The following is a 20210-nucleotide window of genomic DNA, read 5'->3' as shown; positions in this document are numbered from 1 at the left end:
GCTCATCCACACTTCCACTTTCCCCCAGGAAAACCTGCTCTTCAGCACTGAATCGCAGCAAATGTCAATAGAGTTTTCGCAGACTTATGTGTGCTCCGATTCAGCAGTAAAGAGGTTTTCCTGGGGAAAGCACCAGGGCAAACAGAAAACCGCTTGGACCCATGCACCCTTCTTTCAGTCACTTTGCCTTCACTCCCTCCCAGGATTACCCAATCTACCACACCCATATGTCAGGTTTTAATCCCAGCCAGACTGACATTTGCTTTCCTCACAGAAGATGGACAGCAACCAATTTAAGTTTCCTGTTTAAGTGAACATTCCAAACCCCACCTTCCGCAAACTTAGCTAATCAGGGTTAGAGCCTTTATTGTCAGAAGTGCATCAGGATAAGCCAAATCTGGCACCTTAAAGCATACTTCCTGCCAAATCCGAGGCAAAAAAGGTATAGAGAAAAGTTTGCTAATAACTTGCTTGTCAGCTACTTTAAGAGCTGGCCAGGACAGGGGCTCCTGTCCACCATCTCTCACTCCCACTTCAAATGAAGAAAAAGGCTGCTGACCAAGGTTCTACAGATATAAAATTAAGCTTCTTGTGATCAACTGGATTTTTTGTTTTAAATTGTCAGTATTAATCGGCAAAGAACATCAAGCTTGAATGGCAGCCTTACAAGAAGAAAGCACTTGCTCTAAGAACAGCTGCCTTACACTTTACAGCCAGAGAGCAGAGATACCCAGGAGAAACCTTTCAAGTGAACAGGTCTGATTGCTTTGTTGCTATGATAGCTTTGTAACCATTACTTTTGCTTTTACCAAAACTATGCACTAATGCCTCGTTGCCATAGGAACAGATTGGCCTGCAGCTGTGTTTTGCCTTTGCATTTGGGGCTGCGACATCTAGGAATGTTTCACTTGGTGCAGTTAGAAGCAGGTAAACATTAACTACTTAGTGTGTGCCCACTAGTCTATGTACCAAATTTGCGTATGTCTGTCGCCTTGCCTAATTTCTTCTCGGTGGAATATTTTGCGCCTTACCTTTGAAGCCACAGGGGCTAGAAACCTGGTTTCTATAAAATAAAAAAAAATGCTGAGATTTTCAGGGTGCTGAATTCTTCAGACAGTGCCCAGTTCTGTGCTTGTTCACATAACACAAGATTGGGCAGAAACATCCCAAATAACTCCTTACCTTCTTGATAGTTGTGAGCCCCATCTGGCAATGCTAGGAAAGGCAAGTATTTCCATTCCTCTGGCAAACTGTGATTGTCGTGGCCTTCTCCTGGGATTAGGGGAGGGTAAGAGAACTCAACCTGCAAACAGGCATAATATGTTCAGTGAATTGCTACATGGGAACAGAAGACTGACCCACCAAACCCAGCAGCCAGTAACCTGATCTAAGTGAACAATGGGTAAGTAATCCCTTTGTGCTTCTTTTCCCTAAAACAAATAATTGTTCCCATCAACCCAGTCAACGTGAAAAACAAACAAGCGTGAAAGTGTAAGACATTAGGGATGATGGGGGATAATGGATACCACCACATTGGGCATCCCTTCTCTAAGGAAAATTGTAAATATGAATGTGCTTTGCATCAATATGTAAAACAAACCAGCTGACAATCCTCCATAAACCTTTGCTTATTGTACATATCCCTCTCAAGAGACTGTCAGCTAATGCAGCGCTCACAACAACCTCAAACTTGTTGAAAGCTAGAACATAGGAACACCTATAAAATGCGCAGAATGAAATTCAGTGATAACAAAACAAAACAGCGGTATTACTGAAGAGATCAAATTCATTAAGACACATTACAGCATATGTTAAATGGCCAATATTGTGCAAATTCAGTTTATTTCTCAAAATAGCAAGGGGCATTCCTCCCATGGTGTTGCCCTTCGTACTCACTAATGGAACATTTTGGATTGTGCATTTTAATTCCTAAGAGCAGAAGTGGGGTTGAAATACAGACCATCTCCTTCCCCTCCACTTTAAAAAAGCAAAATCCTCCAAAAGGTGGTGAAGTAGTTAATATTTTTAAGCAAGACCAATTTAGGGAATTATTGCCATGTTAAGGTGTGGTCAAAGTCCAAGTTCTGTCAGGCTCTTACACACACAAAATAACATGACACAAATTAATGAGTTAGACTCTGCGTGCAAAAAACTCTTGTTTGTTCATCAGACCCCGCTAGTGTAAGAAGGTCCACAAGATGTAGGCTGACTATGCTCTTCCCAAAATCCTACCCTGTTTGTTGCCTCTAAATTCCACCTAAAATTTCATAAAGATATAGCTTTGTCATTCTTTTAAAAATGTACCTCAGTACACAAAAAGTAACTTTTTTATTGACTAAGATAACACAATTAAGAACTGTATTTTATTTTTTAAACCACAGAGTAATGCAAGTATAGAACAGCCCTGTTTTCAGGAAATATAATTTGGGAAAATAAATGGATTCAAGGTGAAAAGCCCTAGTTCTCTGCAGAATCAACATTCAGTGATAATAGCTTCAATACAAAAAGCTCATCAAGGAATGCAAATTCAGCTAATATAAGATTCTACCACAGATCTCCCTAATCCAATTTCAAAAGCAGATGACCTCTTTCTTCCTTATGGCATATTCACAAAAGGCAGTTATCCGAATGGGAAACATCAGTGTCACAAGGTAGGCATTGGAGCAGAAATTATGACACTTCACTCTAATTGGAGCAATTTGCCAGTCAGCGGGTAAGAACTTTATTCCATGTTGTGTCAGGAACAAATTTCTAATTCATAGCAGGGACAGTAACCCCCGGAATACAGAACTCAAGAATGCCCCAGAAATGACTGAAGCCTAATTATATGACCATTTTTCTGTCTTGTCAGGATTGATAAAAACTGAAGGCACAGTTTGTTGTGAGCATGCCCAGTTTTTTTGCTTAACTTTTGAGGTTTTTCTTTGTACAAATGGGTACACAGGAGAGAAACATGTTAATACTTCTGCTGCTGTTTAAAAAGGTTTCTTATGTTTACTTATCAGTTTGTTTTATTTTGGAATTACATAAGCCACCTTGTGTACTCTCCCCCCTCGCCCAGAAAAAAGATGAGATTTATAACAAGTTAAGTGAAGTCTAGTGGGATGCGGGTGGCGCTGTGGTCTAAACAACTGAGCCTCTTGGGCTTGCTGATCAGAAGATCGGTGGTTTGAATCCCTGCGACGGGGTGAGCTCCTGTTGCTTGGTCCCAGGTCCTGCCAACCTAGCAGTTCGAAAGCACGTCAAAGTGCAAGTAGATAAATAGGTACTGCTCCGGCAGGAAGGTAAACGGCATTTCCATGCGCTGCTCTGGTTTCGGTGTTCTGTTGTGCCAGAAGCGGCTTAGTCATGCTGGTCACATGACCCAGAAAAACTGTCTGCGGACAAATGCTGGCTCCCTCAGCCTGTAAAGCGAGATGAGCACCGCAACCCCAGAGTCGTCTGCGACTGGACTTAACTGTCAGGAGTCCTTTATATTTTTTTTAAAGTGAGGTCTATTATGGCTTATTTACACATTATGCTTATATTTGAAATGATGAGGAAGAAAGATTATAATTTCATAAACTCTGCTCATCAGCTCTGCAGGACAGTTTCAATTTATCCTCCTTCTTATAATGAATTTGGTGCCTTATGCAATGCTAGCTCTAGCTAGGGCTAATTATCACAAATGACAAGGCACCCACAGGCCAAAAAGGGGCTCAACCAATAGCAGAATCAAGCTTGTAGCTGAACTTGAGTTCAAACTGGAGCTTTGACAAACAATATATTGTATATTTTTGTTCTCAAGGAATGTTGTCCAGAATTGCTTATAAAACAGGTAACCTTTACATCTTTAGGGAAACTGTGTGATTGAGCAGAAAAGAAAAGGGAAAACATTAAACAATGTGTGTTAAGAATTATGGCAAACATATTATAGTAACCCAACCTCCAAGTTCCTACCACATCTGGGAAAATAGTTGCCACAAACCAGTTACAGGGAAGAAATATAATTGGTCTTATAAGTGTGAGGAAGCAAGACAGCTAATGATAGTTCAATTACCTGTGAGTTAAAAGGCTACTTTAGACACACCCAAGATATACCCTGTGGGATTTCTCGCTTTTTGAAAAACAGTGTGTACCTTATAACAAACAGCATTTGATATTCCTTTCAGTTTCAAAGAATTGTTTGTCCTGAGGCAGAAGGGCTGCTATTTGGGAAATATAAACATAAAGCACCACTGATAGCATACAGTTCTTTGGAATCATAGAATTGTAGATCTGCAAGGGACCCTGTGGATCATCTAGTCCAACTCCCTGCAATGCAATAATATGCAGCTGCCCCATACAAGGTTTGAACCTGCAACCTTGGCATCATCAGCACCACACTCTAACCAACTGAGCTATCCAGGACTCAGGAAGGGAAAGCTATCAAAAAGGTAATAACCTATGTATTGGATGGGAAAGGGCAGTATAATTTAATCAGTAACAAATGGTCCCTCTGAAAGGCAACCATCATGTGACTTATCATGCCAAACCGTCAGGTACTGTTGTCAGTTTCTGAGAGAAGCTCAACTGCCTTCCTAGAAAAAGTATTGGAACAGGACTGAAGAAAGGAAGTGCACTCTAACTTCTGCCATCAGCTAGGGGCGCTGGGGCCACGGGAAGCTCACCTACCCAATGCCTCTCAGGAATAGCATAAAGGCAAGAAAGACACCAACTTGCTCCATCCATCAGCACAGAAGGAACACTAGCAGAAAGATCGCTTTTCTTCTCTTTCATGCCTGAAAGACCACTTAACTGCAGCTGTCTGTTATCCTGGGAGTGCAGATACATGGGGGGGGGAAAGGACTCTCTGGCTCCATCCATCAGTCAAAGGAACAAGAGCCCATCACTATTCAAGCAATACCAGCACTAAGGGACAGTCAGCTTGCCAAACAGGATATATATGCTCTCTTATAGATCACTGCCTTGTTTTGGTCTTGATGAGCTGATCCCTCTTCTGCACTTTTTCTCTCTACTCTCTTTTCCTTGTCTTTTTTAGTTTGTAAGCCTAAAGGAAAGGCCTATCTCCTTTTCTGATTTTCTTTTCTATTCTGTGTGCTGCTTTGAGAGACAATAGCTGCCTGGAAAGCAGCAATTTGTGTGATGGGTGGGAAAAGGCAGCAGAATTTAATAATCAGTACCAAGAAGGCTGATCGCCGAAGAATTGATGCTTTTGAATTATGGTGCTGGAGGAGACTCTTGAGAGTCCCATGGACTGCAAGAAGATCAAACCTCTACATTCTGAAGGAAATCAGCCCTGAGTGCTCACTGGAAGGACAGATCGTGAAGGTGAGGCTCCAATACTTTGGCCACCTCATGAGAAGAGAAGACTCCCTGGAAAAGACCCTGATGTTGGGAAAGATGGAGGGCACAAGGAGAAGGGGAGGACAGAGGACGAGATGGCTGGACAGTGTTCTGGAAGCTACCAGCATGAGTTTGACTGAACTGCGGGAGGCAGTGGAAGATAGGAGTGCCTGGCGTGCTCTGGTCCATGGGGTCACAAAGAGTCGGACACGACTAAATGACTAAACAACAACAAACAAATCTGAAGGGCAACCATCGCTTGGCTGGCTGCATCAAACAGTTAGGTGCTGGGGTCAGTTTCTGAGAACTGCCTTCTTAGACACAGTGCAGGGGTTTCCACTGAGTAAGAAACAGTGTTCACAGAACAGAATCATTGTATTGTATAGCTGGAAGGGATCTTCTGACCTAGACCAACCCTCTGCCCTGAAGGAATCTCAATTCAAAGCATACATGACAGATGGCCGTCCAACCTCTGCTTAAACACCTCCAAGGAACGAGAGTCCAAGGGAGTCTGTTCCATGACTGAACAACTCTTAACCTTTGAAGCAGAAGGGAGAAAACTTGTTTCCCAAGAAATGTCTATAAAACATGATCAAACTGTGCCAACTTTCGTCAGTCAATTAAGTGCCCACCAGGAAGAATGTTACACAAGTCTGAGTGAACTTAACATAAGAATACACAAAAGGAATGTAGCAATTGAATTAATACACACACACAAAGAATCAGCCAGCCTGTGACCAAATCCCAGGCAAGTTTACCCATAAACAACTCCCACTGAGTTCAGTAGTGAATTTTACTCCCTAGTCAATGTGCTCAGGACTATGAAGTTTAGCAACATGTTTTTCACAATCCATTTTCTGTCTTTGTCCATTCATAATCATTATTTTACATTTAAAACGGCTAAGTTGCCAGATACCTTTACCTGATAATACTCACAACTTGTTCTGCCACTTCTCTTCAGATCTACCTGAAATTTGGCACCTTCTGCTAAACATACAACCTTTTGAGTCTGAAACCTGAGAAAATCTTTCTTCTAACTGAGTAAATGTTCCCGTGTATAAATGCGGCGTATTAACTACAGCTGACAAATCGAGTCATTCCTTCTTTACAAACTAAGTTCCGTTGATGCCAGACAAAGTAATCACAGCCTCACCCACAAAGCACAATATATTATTTAAACAAGGTCAAACAAAAAATGACATAGTCTATTCATGAAGCATGGAAAAGAAACAGCCTTAAATCACACAAACACATATTTATTACACTTAAGTTCTATACATGTCTATCTCGAAGGAAGCTCTCTTGAATTCAAAGCACATACTTCCAAGGTATAGGATCTTAGCCATCATAAAAGGCCATACCTGAGTCTCACAGTATGTCACAAATGTATTGCAGCTCAAGAAATGTACTTTTTTATTTGCAGGTTAAATATTGCAAGCAAGGGGGTGGGGGGCAATAAAATATTCTATGACTGAAAAGAACAAGCCTCTGTACAGTGGTACCTCGCAAGACGAATGCCTCGAAAGGAGAAAAACTCGCAAAACGAAAGAGTTTTTCGTTTTTTGAGTTGCTTCGCAAGACAGATTTCCCTATGGGCTTGCTTCGCAAGACAGAAACGTCTTGCGAGTTTGTTTCCTTTGTCTTGCAAGTTTGTTTCCTTTTTCTTAAAACCGTGCATTCACTTCGAGGAGCAACTCATAGCACGCGGTGTGGTAGCCTTTTTTGAGGTTTTTGCAGACTTTGGTGATTTTTGAAGCTTTCCCAAAGTCCGTGCTTCGCAAGACGAAAAATTCGCAAGACGAAAAATTCGCAAGACGAAAAAACTTGCGGAACGAATTAATTTCGTCTTGCGAGGCACCACTGGAGTAACTCTTCACCTGATGCCATGCTGAGCTAGTACAGTATCACACTCATTCACTTGCTACTCAGGTTTTATGGCCACTTTTAGGTACAATTTTTTTTTTAATAATATATATCTATATGCACTCCATGCAGGCACTACTTCTGGACTTAAAAAATATTCTGATGGGCCACTGCTGGAAACAGGGTACTGGACAAAAGGGAAATGTGTCTGAAAAGCCAGGGTGGATAAAAAGCAATGGTTTTTAAAAATAAAATAAAAATCAAAATCAAATTTTTTTTTATTTAAATGGGATTTTAAAAATAAAATGCTTTTGGAGGAAAAATCTTTCTAAAGATAGTTTTCTATTTAAGTTACATTATAGTCCAAATCAGGAAATAAGGATTTGTTTTAAGTTTTTCATGTGTGCTAAAACTCAGTCTAAGTTTTTTTTTAAAAAAACCAAAACCGTTTAACCACATCAGTTAACAAACATGGATACATATGCTATAATGTTATTCTTTTAGTTAAATATTCTTTTTCTCCTTCCAATAAAGTACAGCAGAAAAGTTGTCCAACTATAAACAGTTAACTTATTAAACCTCACAATAATTTCATAATTATCTGTCTATGTATTTCTAATAGTGTAACCAAATCAGTAATTTTTGATATAACTGTAAAAACTACTCTGAAAATTTATTATTCCAAAAAATGAAACCTTCATCTGGTTGTAAATATTAAGATTATACCAACAAGAATGAGTCTTTCTATAAAAAAAATGATTTAAATCAAGTCTTACTGACTAGTGATTTAAATCGGTATCATTTATATCAAATCCACCCTGGTCAAAGCTCATCTTGTCTAACTTCAGCAGCAGAGAGGGCTCTGTGATAGGAGAGCATGCTTTCAAGAGCATTCATTTCAGATGACAACCCTTTAAAGTCCCTTTCACTGCCCCATTCCCTTATTTAATGCCTTCCACAAGCAAGTACAAAGATAATTCTGCCGGCATATGTGTCTAACGCCACAGAGGTGAGCCCAGATCTCATTTTACTTACCTCCATGCACAGGATTGCATGGCAAGTCCTATAGCTAGCAAGTATGTTTGGGATTATTTCACAGAATGATAGAATTGTAAATTTGGAAGGGGCCTTGATGCCCATCTAATCCAACTCCCTGCAACGCAAGAATCTTTTGCCCAATGTGGGACTTGCAACCCTGAGATGAAGAGTCTCATGCTCTGTTACAGACTGATGGTAGCTATCCTTCCTCAAACAAGTAAACTAAAATCTGCACTCCACAGCCGTTGTTGCTGTTAATTTTATTATTTGTTCAATTTGCATACCGCCCTTCATCTGATGATCTCAGGACGGTTTGCAGCCTAAAAATGCAAAGTAGAACCAAATCAAGGATGCACATTTTCCTTTTGAGGCTGTGTTACATGCAAGCAGGTGTAAACAGGACCAGCCTGGGCCAACAACAGAAACCCTCCTTTTGCGTTGGAGGTGTTGTTGTTGTTGTTGTGTGTGGTTTTTCTTTGCGGGGGGGGGGTACGGGGGACCATCAAGCAGTGTGCAAATTATTCACAAAATAAATAAATTAATAAAGAGGCCGAGCGGTTTAAACAAACAAACAAAAAACAACCCTCGCCTTGCCCAAGGCGAAAAGGCACCTCCACAATTGTTGGCTGATAATTGGTGGTTGGAGCCCACGCAGCAGGGCGGCTGTGGCCAGGATCCGTGCACTGCAAGGGGTTGGTCTAGAGTAGACCAGTGTTTCCCAACCTTGGGTCTCCAGCTGTTTTGGGACTACAATTCCCATCATTCCTGACAACTGGTCCTGCTAGCTAGGAATGATGGGAGTTGTAGTCCCAAAAAAACAGCTGGACACCCAAGGTTGGGAAACACTGGTCTAGATCAGTGTTTCCCAACCTTGGCGCTCCAGCTGCTGTTGGACTACAACTCCCATCATCCCTGACCAGTGGTCTTGCTAGCAAGGGATGATGGGAGTTGTAGTCCCCAAACAGCTGGACACCCAAGGTTGGGGGAAACAGGTCTAGAATGACTCTTGGGATCCCCAGTCTACGATTCTCACGCGTTTAAGGGGGGGGGGAACCTCGGCTGACGAGGCTTAAGGGAAGAGAAGAAGAAGAAGGAGACGCCTCCTCACCTGGCAGCCCTTCTTGTGGTGGAAGCCGACCACCGCGATGTGCAGCACGGGACCCCGGGAGCCGCGGGGGTGCAGGTCGCCCTTGGAGCTGCCCCTTCGCTCCATCAAGGAGCCCGGGAGCAGCAGCGCCGCCGGAGGAGGTTGCTTACCGGCGGGCTACGGGCGCCGCTTCCTTCCGCGGCCGGCCTCCCCAGCCCGCCGGCGCCCGTCCTCTGAGCATGCTCCCTGGCCGCCGAGGAAGCCGCGAAGCCGGGGGGGGGGCGGGGAGAGAGAGGCGCCGGGCCCCGCCGACGAGGCCTCAAGGGCGCGCGGGAGCCAGCGCCGCCTCACGGGCGCGACGAGGCCGGAGCAGGAGGAGGAAGAGGCGGCGGCTGCTGCGGGGAGCCGAGGGGAAGCTGCCCAAACAGGGCGGCCGCCTTCCCCCGGTTACCTCAGGATGGTTCCTCCTGGCAACCGGCGGCCAGGGCTCTGTTCTTAAAGGTGCAGCCCGGCGGAGAATGCCAGACCCCCCCCCCCAAACATGGGGGGAGCCCAGTGTAGTCCCAGAGGAAAGAGAGGGAATGAATTCATCTTTATTTGCGTCAGCCATCGGCCATAGCAATAAAACAACATGATATACAAATAAAAGAAATAAAAAGTCGATTATATAAAACACACTTTAGGGTCCTGAATCAGCAGTCAAATCCAAGCCGGAATTAAGATCGCCGGAAGAAACATCAACAACCTCAGATATGCAGACGACACAACCTTGATGGCAGAAAGTGAGGAGGAATTAAAGAACCTTTTAATGAGGGTGAAAGAGGAGAGCGCAAAATATGGTCTGAAGCTCAACATCAAAAAAACAAAGATCATGGCCACTGGTCCCATCACCTCCTGGCAAATAGAAGGGGAAGAAATGGAGGCAGTGAGAGATTTTACTTTCTTGGGCTCCATGATCACTGCAGGTGGTGACAGCAGCCATGAAATTAAAAGACGCCTGCTTCTTGGGAGAAAGGCGATGGCAAACCTTGACGGCATCTTAAAAAGCAGAGACATCACCTTGCCAACAAAGGTCCATATAGTGAAAGCTATGGTTTTCCCAATAGTGATGTATGGAAGGGAGAGCTGGACCATAAAGAAGGCTGATCGCCGAAGAATTGATGCTTTTGAATTATGGTGCTGGAGGAGACTCTTGAGAATCCCATGGACTGCAAGAAGATCAAACGCATCCATTCTTAAGGAAATTAGCCCTGAGTGCTCACTGGAAGGACAGATCGTGAAGCTGAGGCTCCAATACTTTGGCCACCTCATGAGAAGAGAAGACTCCCTGGAAAAGACCCTGATGTTGGGAAAGATGGAGGGCGCAAGGAGAAGGGGACGACAGAGGATGAGATGGTTGGACAGTGTTCTCGAAGCTACAAACATGAGTCTGACCAAACTGCGGGAGGCAGTGGAAGACAGGAGTGCCTGGCGTACTCTGGTCCATGGGGTCACGAAGAGTCGGACACGACTAAACAACAACAATTCTGATCGCCCCAGCTAAAAACCCTGCAACCTTTGTTGTCACCTGAGCATCCTGATCTGCCAAGAGAAAGGACATTGGGGCAGTGGTTGGGCGACCTAGAATCAGTGGCGTAGCGTGGGTTGTCAGCACCCGGGGCAAGGCAAGTAATTTGCGCCCCCTAACCCCTGGATTTTAGCACTCGAGTGCGAGCGCGCCCCCCCCAGATGTTGCGGCCGGCCCCCCCTACACCCCCCACGCTACGCCACTGGGGCTGGGGGCGAGCGAAGGAGCCAAGGACCCCCCCCTTAAGGCTCAGCAGGAATTTATTAAATTTATTATTTGCGGCGCCCCTGCGGGCCGAGGCAGCCGAGGCCCCCTCCCCTCGGGCGCCTCCCCGCCCCCTCCTCTCCTTGGGCTGTAGGTGGAGCCCGCGCTCCGAGGCGCTCCAGATCGGGGCTTGGCGAGCGCCTCTCCTCCCCCCCGGCCTGGACCGGGGGCTTCCAGCCGCGCTCCGTCCTCGCCCGACCCCCCCCCCCGCAGCTGAGAGTTGCGCTGAGAGCCGGAGCCAGCGGCGCCCCCTTCCGCCGGGAGACCTTCGCCCGCCCGCCGGCTTCCTCTCGGAGGGTTTTGGGGAGAGCAGGGCGCGGCGAGGCCCCTCGGAGCTCTCCTCCCTCCCAGTCGGCAGAAGCAGCCGCCGCCTGTGGCTGGGCCGAGGGGATGGCGGCGGCGGCGGGGTGCGGAGGGTGCCTGTGCCGGCCAGGCGTTGGTGGCGGCGCTGGCGCTGCTGCAGCGGCTGCTCCTCCTGCGAGCAGTGAGTGGAGCGCAGCCGCAGCGGCGGCGGCGGGGGGCGCGCGCGCACTATGGCGCAAGGCTGGCGGTGGCGGCGGGGAGCCCGGCGGAGGAAGGAACTTGTCCCTTCCCTCTGGACTCGCGCCCCCCCAGAAGTTGCGCCCGGTGCGGCCGGCACCCCTGGCACCCCCCACGCTACGCCACTGCCTAGAATGGACAATAAAAGAGGGGTGATAACCTCATTCCTCAAGTCTTTATAAAGAGTGCAAGCCAGAAGGGCATGTGCCACTGATTCGGTACTGCCATCACAGGGACATAAGAGTTTTTCTTGTGGAATCTGTTGGAACCGTCCCTTGAGTACAACTGAGGGCAATACATTCAATCTTGCGAGAGTAAAAGGATGTCTATATTTTAGAATTGCTAGGTTATGCAGATAGGGTGCCAAATGGTCGAAATGGGAAGGTGGAAAATAGTCATACCATGGGCAAAATTTCCTTATTGTGGCCAGGTTGTTCTGACGCTCGACATCATTTAAAAAGGTAAAGGGACCCCTGACCATTAGGTCCAATTGCGGACGACTCTGGGGTTGCGGAGCTCATCTCGCTTTATTGGCCGGTGAACCAGAGCAGCACACAGAAACACCCTTTACCTTCCCACTGGAGCGGTACCTATTTATCTACTTGCACTTTGACGTGCTTTCGAACTGCTAGGTTGGCAGGAGCAGGGACCGAGCAACAGGAGCTCACCCTGTTGCGGGGGTTTGAACCGCCAACCTTCTGATCAGCAAGTCCTAGGCTCTGTGGTTTAACCCACAGTGCCACCCGCATCCCCGACATCATTTAGGTGCAGACAAATTAGACTGTTTGCTTGAAGTAGCCCAGAGGCGTGCGCATTTCTTTCTCTATCATGTTTGTACACTGCCTTTTTTTCTGCCAAGGAGCTTGAGGGGGCATGCGTGGTTCTCCCCCTCCCCATGTTGTTTTCCTCGCAGCAACAACCCTGCATAGGTGCCAGGGCCCTGGAGCAGCCACAGAATTTCCCATGAAGCGGCCAGGCACCCACAGATTTCTTTTTTCTTTCTTTTTTAATAATTTTATTTGGTTTTACAAAACCACACAATTAACATTCTTGAAAACATTGCAAATAAAACAATATTCTTTTGAATCTTAGGACTCCCCTCCTCCCCTCCATGAATTCTGAAAGGCACCCACAGATTTCGGTGCCAGGGCCATGCATGATGTTGCATGGCACCCACAGCCCCAGGGACCCACGGTCGCGGGGCCAAGCTGGCACTCCTGCAACTCTGCGAGGAAGGTTAGGCTGAGCGATACTGGTTGGCCCAAGGTCACCCAGGGAGCGTCATGGCTGAGTAGGGACTCAGTCCGAACTACTAAGCCACACTGGCCAATATCGTCATCTTAATTGAATGCCGCCTGTCCATAGTTCTCAAGGCAGCTTGCAAAATGGGAAGATTTACCATGGCGGCCAAAGTTATGGGTATCATGTGGCAGGACAGAGCCTTGGACAAAGTCTCTCCCAAGTCCACATTCCCAGCATGTTCGCAGTCCTGTCTCAGCAACATCTATGCTGGCTTGGTCATATCCACAGAATGAACATGTGGACATGTTCATAGGAACATGTCCACACGTTCCTATTGGAGAGCTGGCTGACCAACTCTGCATTACAAAGATGTCTGCAAACATGACATGAAGGCTGGCAACATCATCCCTGTCGTGTGGGAATCCCTGTCGGCAGCCCTGCACAGGGAAGTTTTTAATGTTTGATGTTTGACTGTGTTTGATGTTTTAATTTGCTGGAAGCTACCCAGAATGGCTGGGGCAACCCAGTTGGATGAGCGGCATATAAATAAATAATATTATTACTACATACTACAAATGCTATTACTACTATAGACAACTGCAGTGCCTTTGTGGGTTCTCTCGCCACATACACAACCACCACAGGGCTTGTGCTTTGCTTTCCATCATTCAATTAAGTTAACTGATTCTCTTTCCTCTCAGGAGATAAAGTTGGTGGGTGGGGACCATTAAGTGTATGGTTATAGCACAGACCAGGGCACAAGTCTGGAACATGTGACATCTGGCCAATGAAAATCAGCACACTTGTTTAATGTTACCTTAAAAGGTAGCCCTATAACTGGCATAGAGAGAAAGTGGCTTGAATAAGCCAGTTGTATGATACTGCTTACAAGGCATGCATTTTACATATAGCACTAGAAAACTTGTCACCTTTAGTACTATGGATTAAAAGCTGGCAGTTTACCAGCAACATGGGTACATCTAGGGGATATATACTAGCATCAGTTGGTACCCATAGCAAAAAAATAAGAACCAGACTAGAGCTCATTTACACTAGTTGTCCTGTCATCAGTCTAGCGCAGGATTTCCCAAACTTGGGTCTCCAGATGTTTTTGGACTACAATTCCCATAATCCCTGGTCCTGCTAGCTACGGATGGCGGGCGTTGTAGTCCAAAAACACCTGGAGACCCAAGTTTGGGAAAGCCTGCTGTAGTGCATATCACAATATATACACATACATCCCATGGCCTGACTGCTCAACCCACAGAAGTCTTCTAAGTGTGGAAGTGGAGAGCAGATAAGAATGCAGGCTTGACCCTGACTATATATTATACATAGCAAAGCCCGTGGCCTTTTAGCTTGTTTGGGAAACCTCATTGCAAATGCTATTTGTTGTATTTAGGAAGGGCAGGTACAGGAATTGGGTGGGTACTGACTGCTTTACTAATCTCCAAGGTTAGAACACAAAACGACGGGCTAAAATCCATCTTTTTGACATGCTGCAGATTTTAAAAACGGGTGGATAACGCAACCCATATTTTAAAGGGATGCAACCCTCGGAGGCCTGATGCTTGTGCATTTTCAGAACTCCGGCCTTTCGAGTCCTCCTTCGGCCATAATCCAAGCGCCCCAGATTTTCCATACTAGGGTCAATCTAGGAACAGGTGGGTGAAAAGATACCCTTGAGCATGCACAGAGTGCCTTCTCCTTTAGGTCTTTGGAGGCAATAAAAATTGTTCCAGGAGATGCGTTTCGGATATAAAGCAAGGTACGCTTTAAAAAAAAAAAAAAAAAACCAGAGTAGGGCTTAGCTTTTAAAGTTAGCGCTCGGTCGTCACGTGCCCCTCGGCCTCGACTTGCGCTGGGACTCCTTTCCGAGGGCTGTCCTAGTTCGATTGCTCTCTTATCGATTCGCTGAGCCTGCTCAAGCTAGAACAGTCTGCTCTGTTATGAGTGGCTGGGGGCGCAAGAGCCCGCCTCCCCCGGTATTTATTTATTTATTTATTAAACCAGTGAGCAATAAGAGGACGGCGAACTCGATTAGTCAGGCCTCGCGGCAAAATGGCGGCCAACGCGACTACCAACCCGTCTCAGCTTCTGCCTCTTGGTAATTGAATGGCGGGCGCTCGTCTCTGAGCGGTGAAGCCGGGGGAGAGGGATAAAGAGAGGGCGGGAGGGGAAATGGGGTGGGGGAGAGGGGGGAGAAATGGGGTGGGGTAAGAGAGTTGAAATGGGTTGGGGCAGGGTGGGAGTGGGGAAATGAGGTGGGGGAGTGGGGGGAAATGGGGTGGGGGAGAGGGGGGAAATGGGGTGGGGGAGAGGGGGAGAAATGGGGTGTGGTGTGGTGGGGAGAGAGGGTTGAAATGGGTTGGGGCAGGGTGGGGGAGGGGAAATGGGGTGGGAGAGGGGGAGAAATGGGGTGGGAGAGGGGGGGAAATGGGGTGGGATGGGGAGAGAGGGTTGAAATGGGCTGGGGCAGGGTGGGAGTGGGGAAATGAGGTGGGGGAGTGGGGGAAATGGGGTGGGGGAGAGGGGGAAATGGGGTGGGGGAGAGGGGGGAAATGGGGTGTGGTGGGGAGAGAGGGTTGAAATGGGTTGGGGCAGGGTGGGGGAGGGGAAATGGGGTGGGAGAGGGGGAGAAATGGGGTGGGAGAGGGGGAGAAATGGGGTGGGAGAGGGGGAGAAATGGGGTGGGGGAGAGGGGGAGAAATGGGGTGGGATGGGGAGAGAGGGTTGAAATGGGCTGGGGCAGGGTGGGAGTGGGGAAATGAGGTGGGGGAGTGGGGGAAATGGGGTGGGGGAGAGGGGGAAATGGGGTGGGGGAGAGGGGGGAAATGGGGTGTGGTGTGGTGGGGAGAGAGGGTTGAAATGGGTTGGGGCAGGGTGGGGGAGGGGAAATGGGGTGGGAGAGGGGGAGAAATGGGGTGGGAGAGGGGGAGAAATGGGGTGGGGGAGAGGGGGAGAAATGGGGTGGGATGGGGAGAGAGGGTTGAAATGGGCTGGGGCAGGGTGGGAGTGGGGAAATGAGGTGGGGGAGTGGGGGAAATGGGGTGGGGGAGAGGGGGAAATGGGGTGGGGGAGAGGGGGGAAATGGGGTGTGGTGTGGTGGGGAGAGAGGGTTGAAATGGGTTGGGGCAGGGTGGGGGAGGGGAAATGGGGTGGGGTGGGGGAGAGGGAGAAATGGGGTGGGGGAGGGGAAATTGAGTGGGCTGAGGGAGTGGGAAATGGGGTGGGACAGGGAGGGGAGGGGGGAGGATGAGGGAGATGAGAGGAGGTGTGGGGGGCAAGTGCAGCATTTGTACGTGTGGCATCATGGCCACATGCATACCTGGGGCAAAGTTACACACAGCATGGAGAGGAGGGTTCTTTCCCTCTCGTGGCACCAGAACTCGTGGGCATCCAATGAAACCGAATGTTGGACTATTCGGGATGGATAAAAGGAAGCGTTTCTCCACGCAGTGCAGTTAGTTCAACTGTGGAACTCGCTTCCACAGGAGGCAGCGATGGCCCACAATCTGAACGGCTTCTAAAGAGGATTGGACAGATTCACGAAGGATAATAAGCTTAGCAATGGCTACTAAGTGCAGTGGCTGTGCTCTGCCTCCACAGCTGCAGCCAACAGTGCTCCTCAATGCTAGTTGCTGAAAACCAGGAAAGGTTCAGAACTGAAATCACATTAAAATTTGAGACTCTAGCAATCCTTTTATTTTGTATGTGATCATAGTCAGCTCCCCACTGCATCTTTTGAACTTTGGGATTATTTAATTGACCCACTGGATTTATTTAATGATGTAATATGCTAGTGTCCCCTGCTAATAAGATTGCTTTTAGTTTTGGATACAGACTGTTTTGTAAATGAAGTATGTTTAAAATCATTGGTAACTGCAAACACATCTTGAAGAAAGAGACAATGCTCATACATTTGTACATACATTAGTAACTGCTAATTAAATGCTTTTTCTGATTAACAGAGCTGGTGGACAAGTGCATAGGCTCACGAATTCACATCGTGATGAAAAGTGATAAAGAAATTGTTGGCACACTCCTAGGATTTGATGACTTTGTCAGTATCCTTTACAGGGAATAATGTGGAAGCTTTTGACAGTTTTCTTTTTGGGTTGTGTGTGTGGGTTGTTGGGGGGGTTTTTTTGGCAAGCAGCTGCTTAAAATAACGTTCCCCTGGAAAGGGAGTTGTTCTGGTGTTTTGAATTGGAGAAAAGTAGATCTGCATTTAGGTTCGTACATTTGGTGGTTTGCACTCCAACTGTGCAAGATCATTTGCAGCCACTGGACTTCTGCGATTACTGTGTCTGCAGTACTGACAGATGGTACCTGTACATAATGGATGGGGTATTATATCCTTGTCCTCCAGACGCTGCTGGATTATATCACCCCTCACAATTGGCCATGCTGAATGGGACTGATGGGAATTGGAGTCCAACAAGATCACATGTTCCCTACCCCTGTTGTACATCAATCTTCCAGGCTGCAAGCCTAGCACCTGTTGTACATGCGCTGAGGCACTTGTGTGACAGCCATGTATTATATGAACAGGACCTACACCTTGATAATATATAAACGCTGTTAGTCATCTTGGATATCTACTCATCTAATGAATGTAGGGGAAAATGTGAATCACTGCTTTTGTAGTAACTTTTTCCTTGACATCAGGCTTCAGACATGGTATTGGAAGATGTTACAGAATTGTAAGTATGGCTGCTTCTGGCTTTCAATTTCAGCACATCTTGTACCAACAGTTGTCTTTACTTTCACTCACTCTTCGGAACTTGCTCTCTTGACCTCTCCCACACTTGGACATAGGCTGACAATATTAGCTACTTTTGTGAGGCATGCTGTAATACTGTTCACCAGTGGGACTACGATAAGGGGTCAGAGGGAAAAGAGGGAGCAGACTGAGAGGAGGTGGTGTTGGAAGTTGAAGAGGTAACAGGGTTTAGTGAGCAGGAAGAGCCTGTGGTAGAGAGCAGTCCAGAATCAGGGCTGGAGAGGAGGGGGGGCAAGAAGCAGATGAGGTGGACCTCTGAAGAAGCCCTCCTGTTGTGACCAGCTCCCCTCCCCCCTGGTCTCCCAGGACCAAAAGAAGTATGAAGAGGGTGGAGCAGAGACAGATACATCAATGGAGTCTCAGATTGCTTGGGAAGGAACCAGGGGAGGTGGAGACTTAGGCAGTGAGAAGGCAGGGACCTTCAGTCCTCACAACTGCCTCGTTGAGGCAAGATCTACTGGGAAGAGTTTTTGTGTTCATTAGGCCTGGTCTCCTGAGCTGTTTGTTTCTTTGAAGAAAGAGTTAACTTCATTGATGCTGTGTGAGTTATTATTATCCTGCTCTTGGCACCTGCCCCCTGACACTGGGGTGCTCCTCTCTACAAATCCCCAGTCTACTGTGGCAGCATCTTTCAGAGATACTCATTCCTTACTTTTTTCGTTAGCTACTGTATAAGGGTATAATTGCAACAACTTCCCTTCCCATGCTATTCTAGGAAAGTACCAATTGCAGAACAATGTAGGTAGGATTGCTGCAATTATTTATCTTACCAGTTTTCCCCTTCAGGGACATTTGGGTGACTCTGGCATGGAGACTAGCAGTCTCTTATCAGATAATTAAGACTTGAATGAAAAATAGTTTTCATCAAACTTTCCAGTTTTGTATCCTTTTTCTGTTTGTCTTGTGTTCAACAGTGAGATCACACCTGAAGGACGAAGAATTACAAAGCTAGACCAGATTTTGCTAAATGGAAATAACATAACAATGGTAAGTAATTAGTCTTACATTTCTGTCCCTAGTTAATTCCTGTTAACTAGGCCAAACTAGTTAACTGTGGAAGCTTGGTTAATTCAGAAACTGTTGTCAGAAACTGAAACAGAATCCAATAAAATGCCAAAAAATTGAAGTGGTATCCTAAAAAAGAACTGAGATGTTGCATGTTCTGAGTCAGGGAGGTGGAGATACTGCCTATTTTGGGTGGGTGGGGTCTCAATAAATGTAAAACAAAGGAATATAAGCTATTCTAATGTAATTTATTTACAGACACACATGTGTATATAATCTTTTTTGAGCTGAAAAATTCAAGGTGGCTTAAACAATGGCCTGCTTCACACAACATGCTAAGCCTAACCCTGACTTGGTGAGAATGGGGGAGTGTCCGGTGTCCCCAGAGGCAAGCTCACAGCTGCCTTGCTGCTCCTTCATCCTTTTTTGCTGCCAAGATTTGGTTTAGATTACCATCTGCACCAGAGCTTGCGGCTAAGTTCTCTCCCCAGTAACTGTGAGCTATAACCAAGTGTGAACCTTGTTTGGCTTAGTGTGTTGTATGAGCCAGACTGCAATTGGTGGGAGGAATCTTGTTAATGCTTCTTCCACTACATTGCCTGAGACGGGTAGTCAGGGTGTGGCTCTTCCAAACAGGCCAAGAGAACTGATCTTGCTGGGCATGTTTCTGTAGCTCCATCCTTGAGAGAGGATAGAATGGTTGGTTGTACATCTCTTTTCTAGATGAAATGCTTATGTTCTTCATCTTCTCATGTGACCTTTTTTTCAGCTGGTTCCTGGAGGAGAAGGACCAGAAGTGTAAATAAAGTCATATGTCATCATTGAAGACTTCCTGTTAAAGCTTCTGTAGGAATATATTGATGAAACCTGATGTGTTTTTTATTTTTATTTTTTACATTTATATAAAGGCAAATTTCCATTTCAGGAAAAATGCATCGTTAACAAAGACTTTGTAAGTTAAAATCATGACTTTGTTGTAAAGGCAAAATTAACTTGCTGTTCAGAGCAAGGCAATAAAGAGGTGGTTTTTTTTTAAAAAAAATAACCATATTGAACACAGTTGTTGTTTTTGTAACTCTGGCATTTTAGAGTAAATTTTTTTAACTCTGGCATTTTAGATAAAACCAGGAATTTTGAATGGTTCTGTGTCAGGCTGCTTAGAGCAAGTTATGAGCTGGTTATAAATATTTCTTACTTTTTATCTATATCATACACGAGCTGGTTAAGCTGTGGTTCATAATGTGTGGGGGAATTGTTTTCTCATGCATTTCTCTCTAGCTTTCCTTCCTCGTCCCCACAGCCTAGAGTTTTAGGCTGTGATAGTAAATACCTTGCTAAAATATGTTGTGATTTTATTTCCTTTAGATGAAAACAAATGTTAACTGCTCAGTAAGTTGAGATAAAAATAACTAAAAGGAAGAGATTTCTGTTGCCAAATTCTTACCATATTGTACCAATTGCTCAATATCATTCACCGTTAAAACACTATTCTG

At 46.1% G+C, this 20210-nt stretch overlaps 2 protein-coding genes across 2 annotated transcripts in view; one reads left to right on the top strand and one right to left on the bottom strand.

The window, feature by feature from the left end:
- The window catches only part of AVL9 (AVL9 cell migration associated), a 35256-nt gene extending 25698 nt beyond the window's left edge, over positions 1 to 9558 (bottom strand). Inside the window, exons 1-2 of the mRNA XM_081834794.1 lie at positions 9335 to 9558; positions 1183 to 1303 (exon numbers count right to left, since the gene is read on the bottom strand). Coding sequence (XP_081690920.1) covers positions 1183 to 1303; positions 9335 to 9439 — 226 coding nt within the window. The 5' untranslated portion in view covers positions 9440 to 9558. The remainder of the gene's footprint in view (positions 1 to 1182; positions 1304 to 9334) is intronic.
- A 5329-nt stretch (positions 9559 to 14887) lies between these two features.
- LSM5 (LSM5 homolog, U6 small nuclear RNA and mRNA degradation associated) lies at positions 14888 to 19746 on the top strand. Its single transcript, XM_081834880.1, has 5 exons — positions 14888 to 15033; positions 16898 to 16993; positions 17605 to 17632; positions 18627 to 18699; positions 19487 to 19746. Exons 1-5 carry the CDS (start codon positions 14988 to 14990, stop codon positions 19517 to 19519), a joined length of 276 nt encoding a protein of 91 aa, XP_081691006.1. The 5' UTR covers positions 14888 to 14987; the 3' UTR covers positions 19520 to 19746.
- Positions 19747 to 20210: the final 464 nt, after the last annotated feature.

Source organism: Podarcis erhardii, assembly GCF_964252035.2.
Source record: "Podarcis erhardii genome assembly, chromosome: 12".
In the NCBI taxonomy this organism is placed as follows: Eukaryota; Metazoa; Chordata; class Lepidosauria; order Squamata; family Lacertidae; genus Podarcis; species Podarcis erhardii.
The sequence above is the reverse complement of the archived record's forward strand: the minus strand, read 5'-3'. Positions and strand labels throughout refer to the sequence as shown.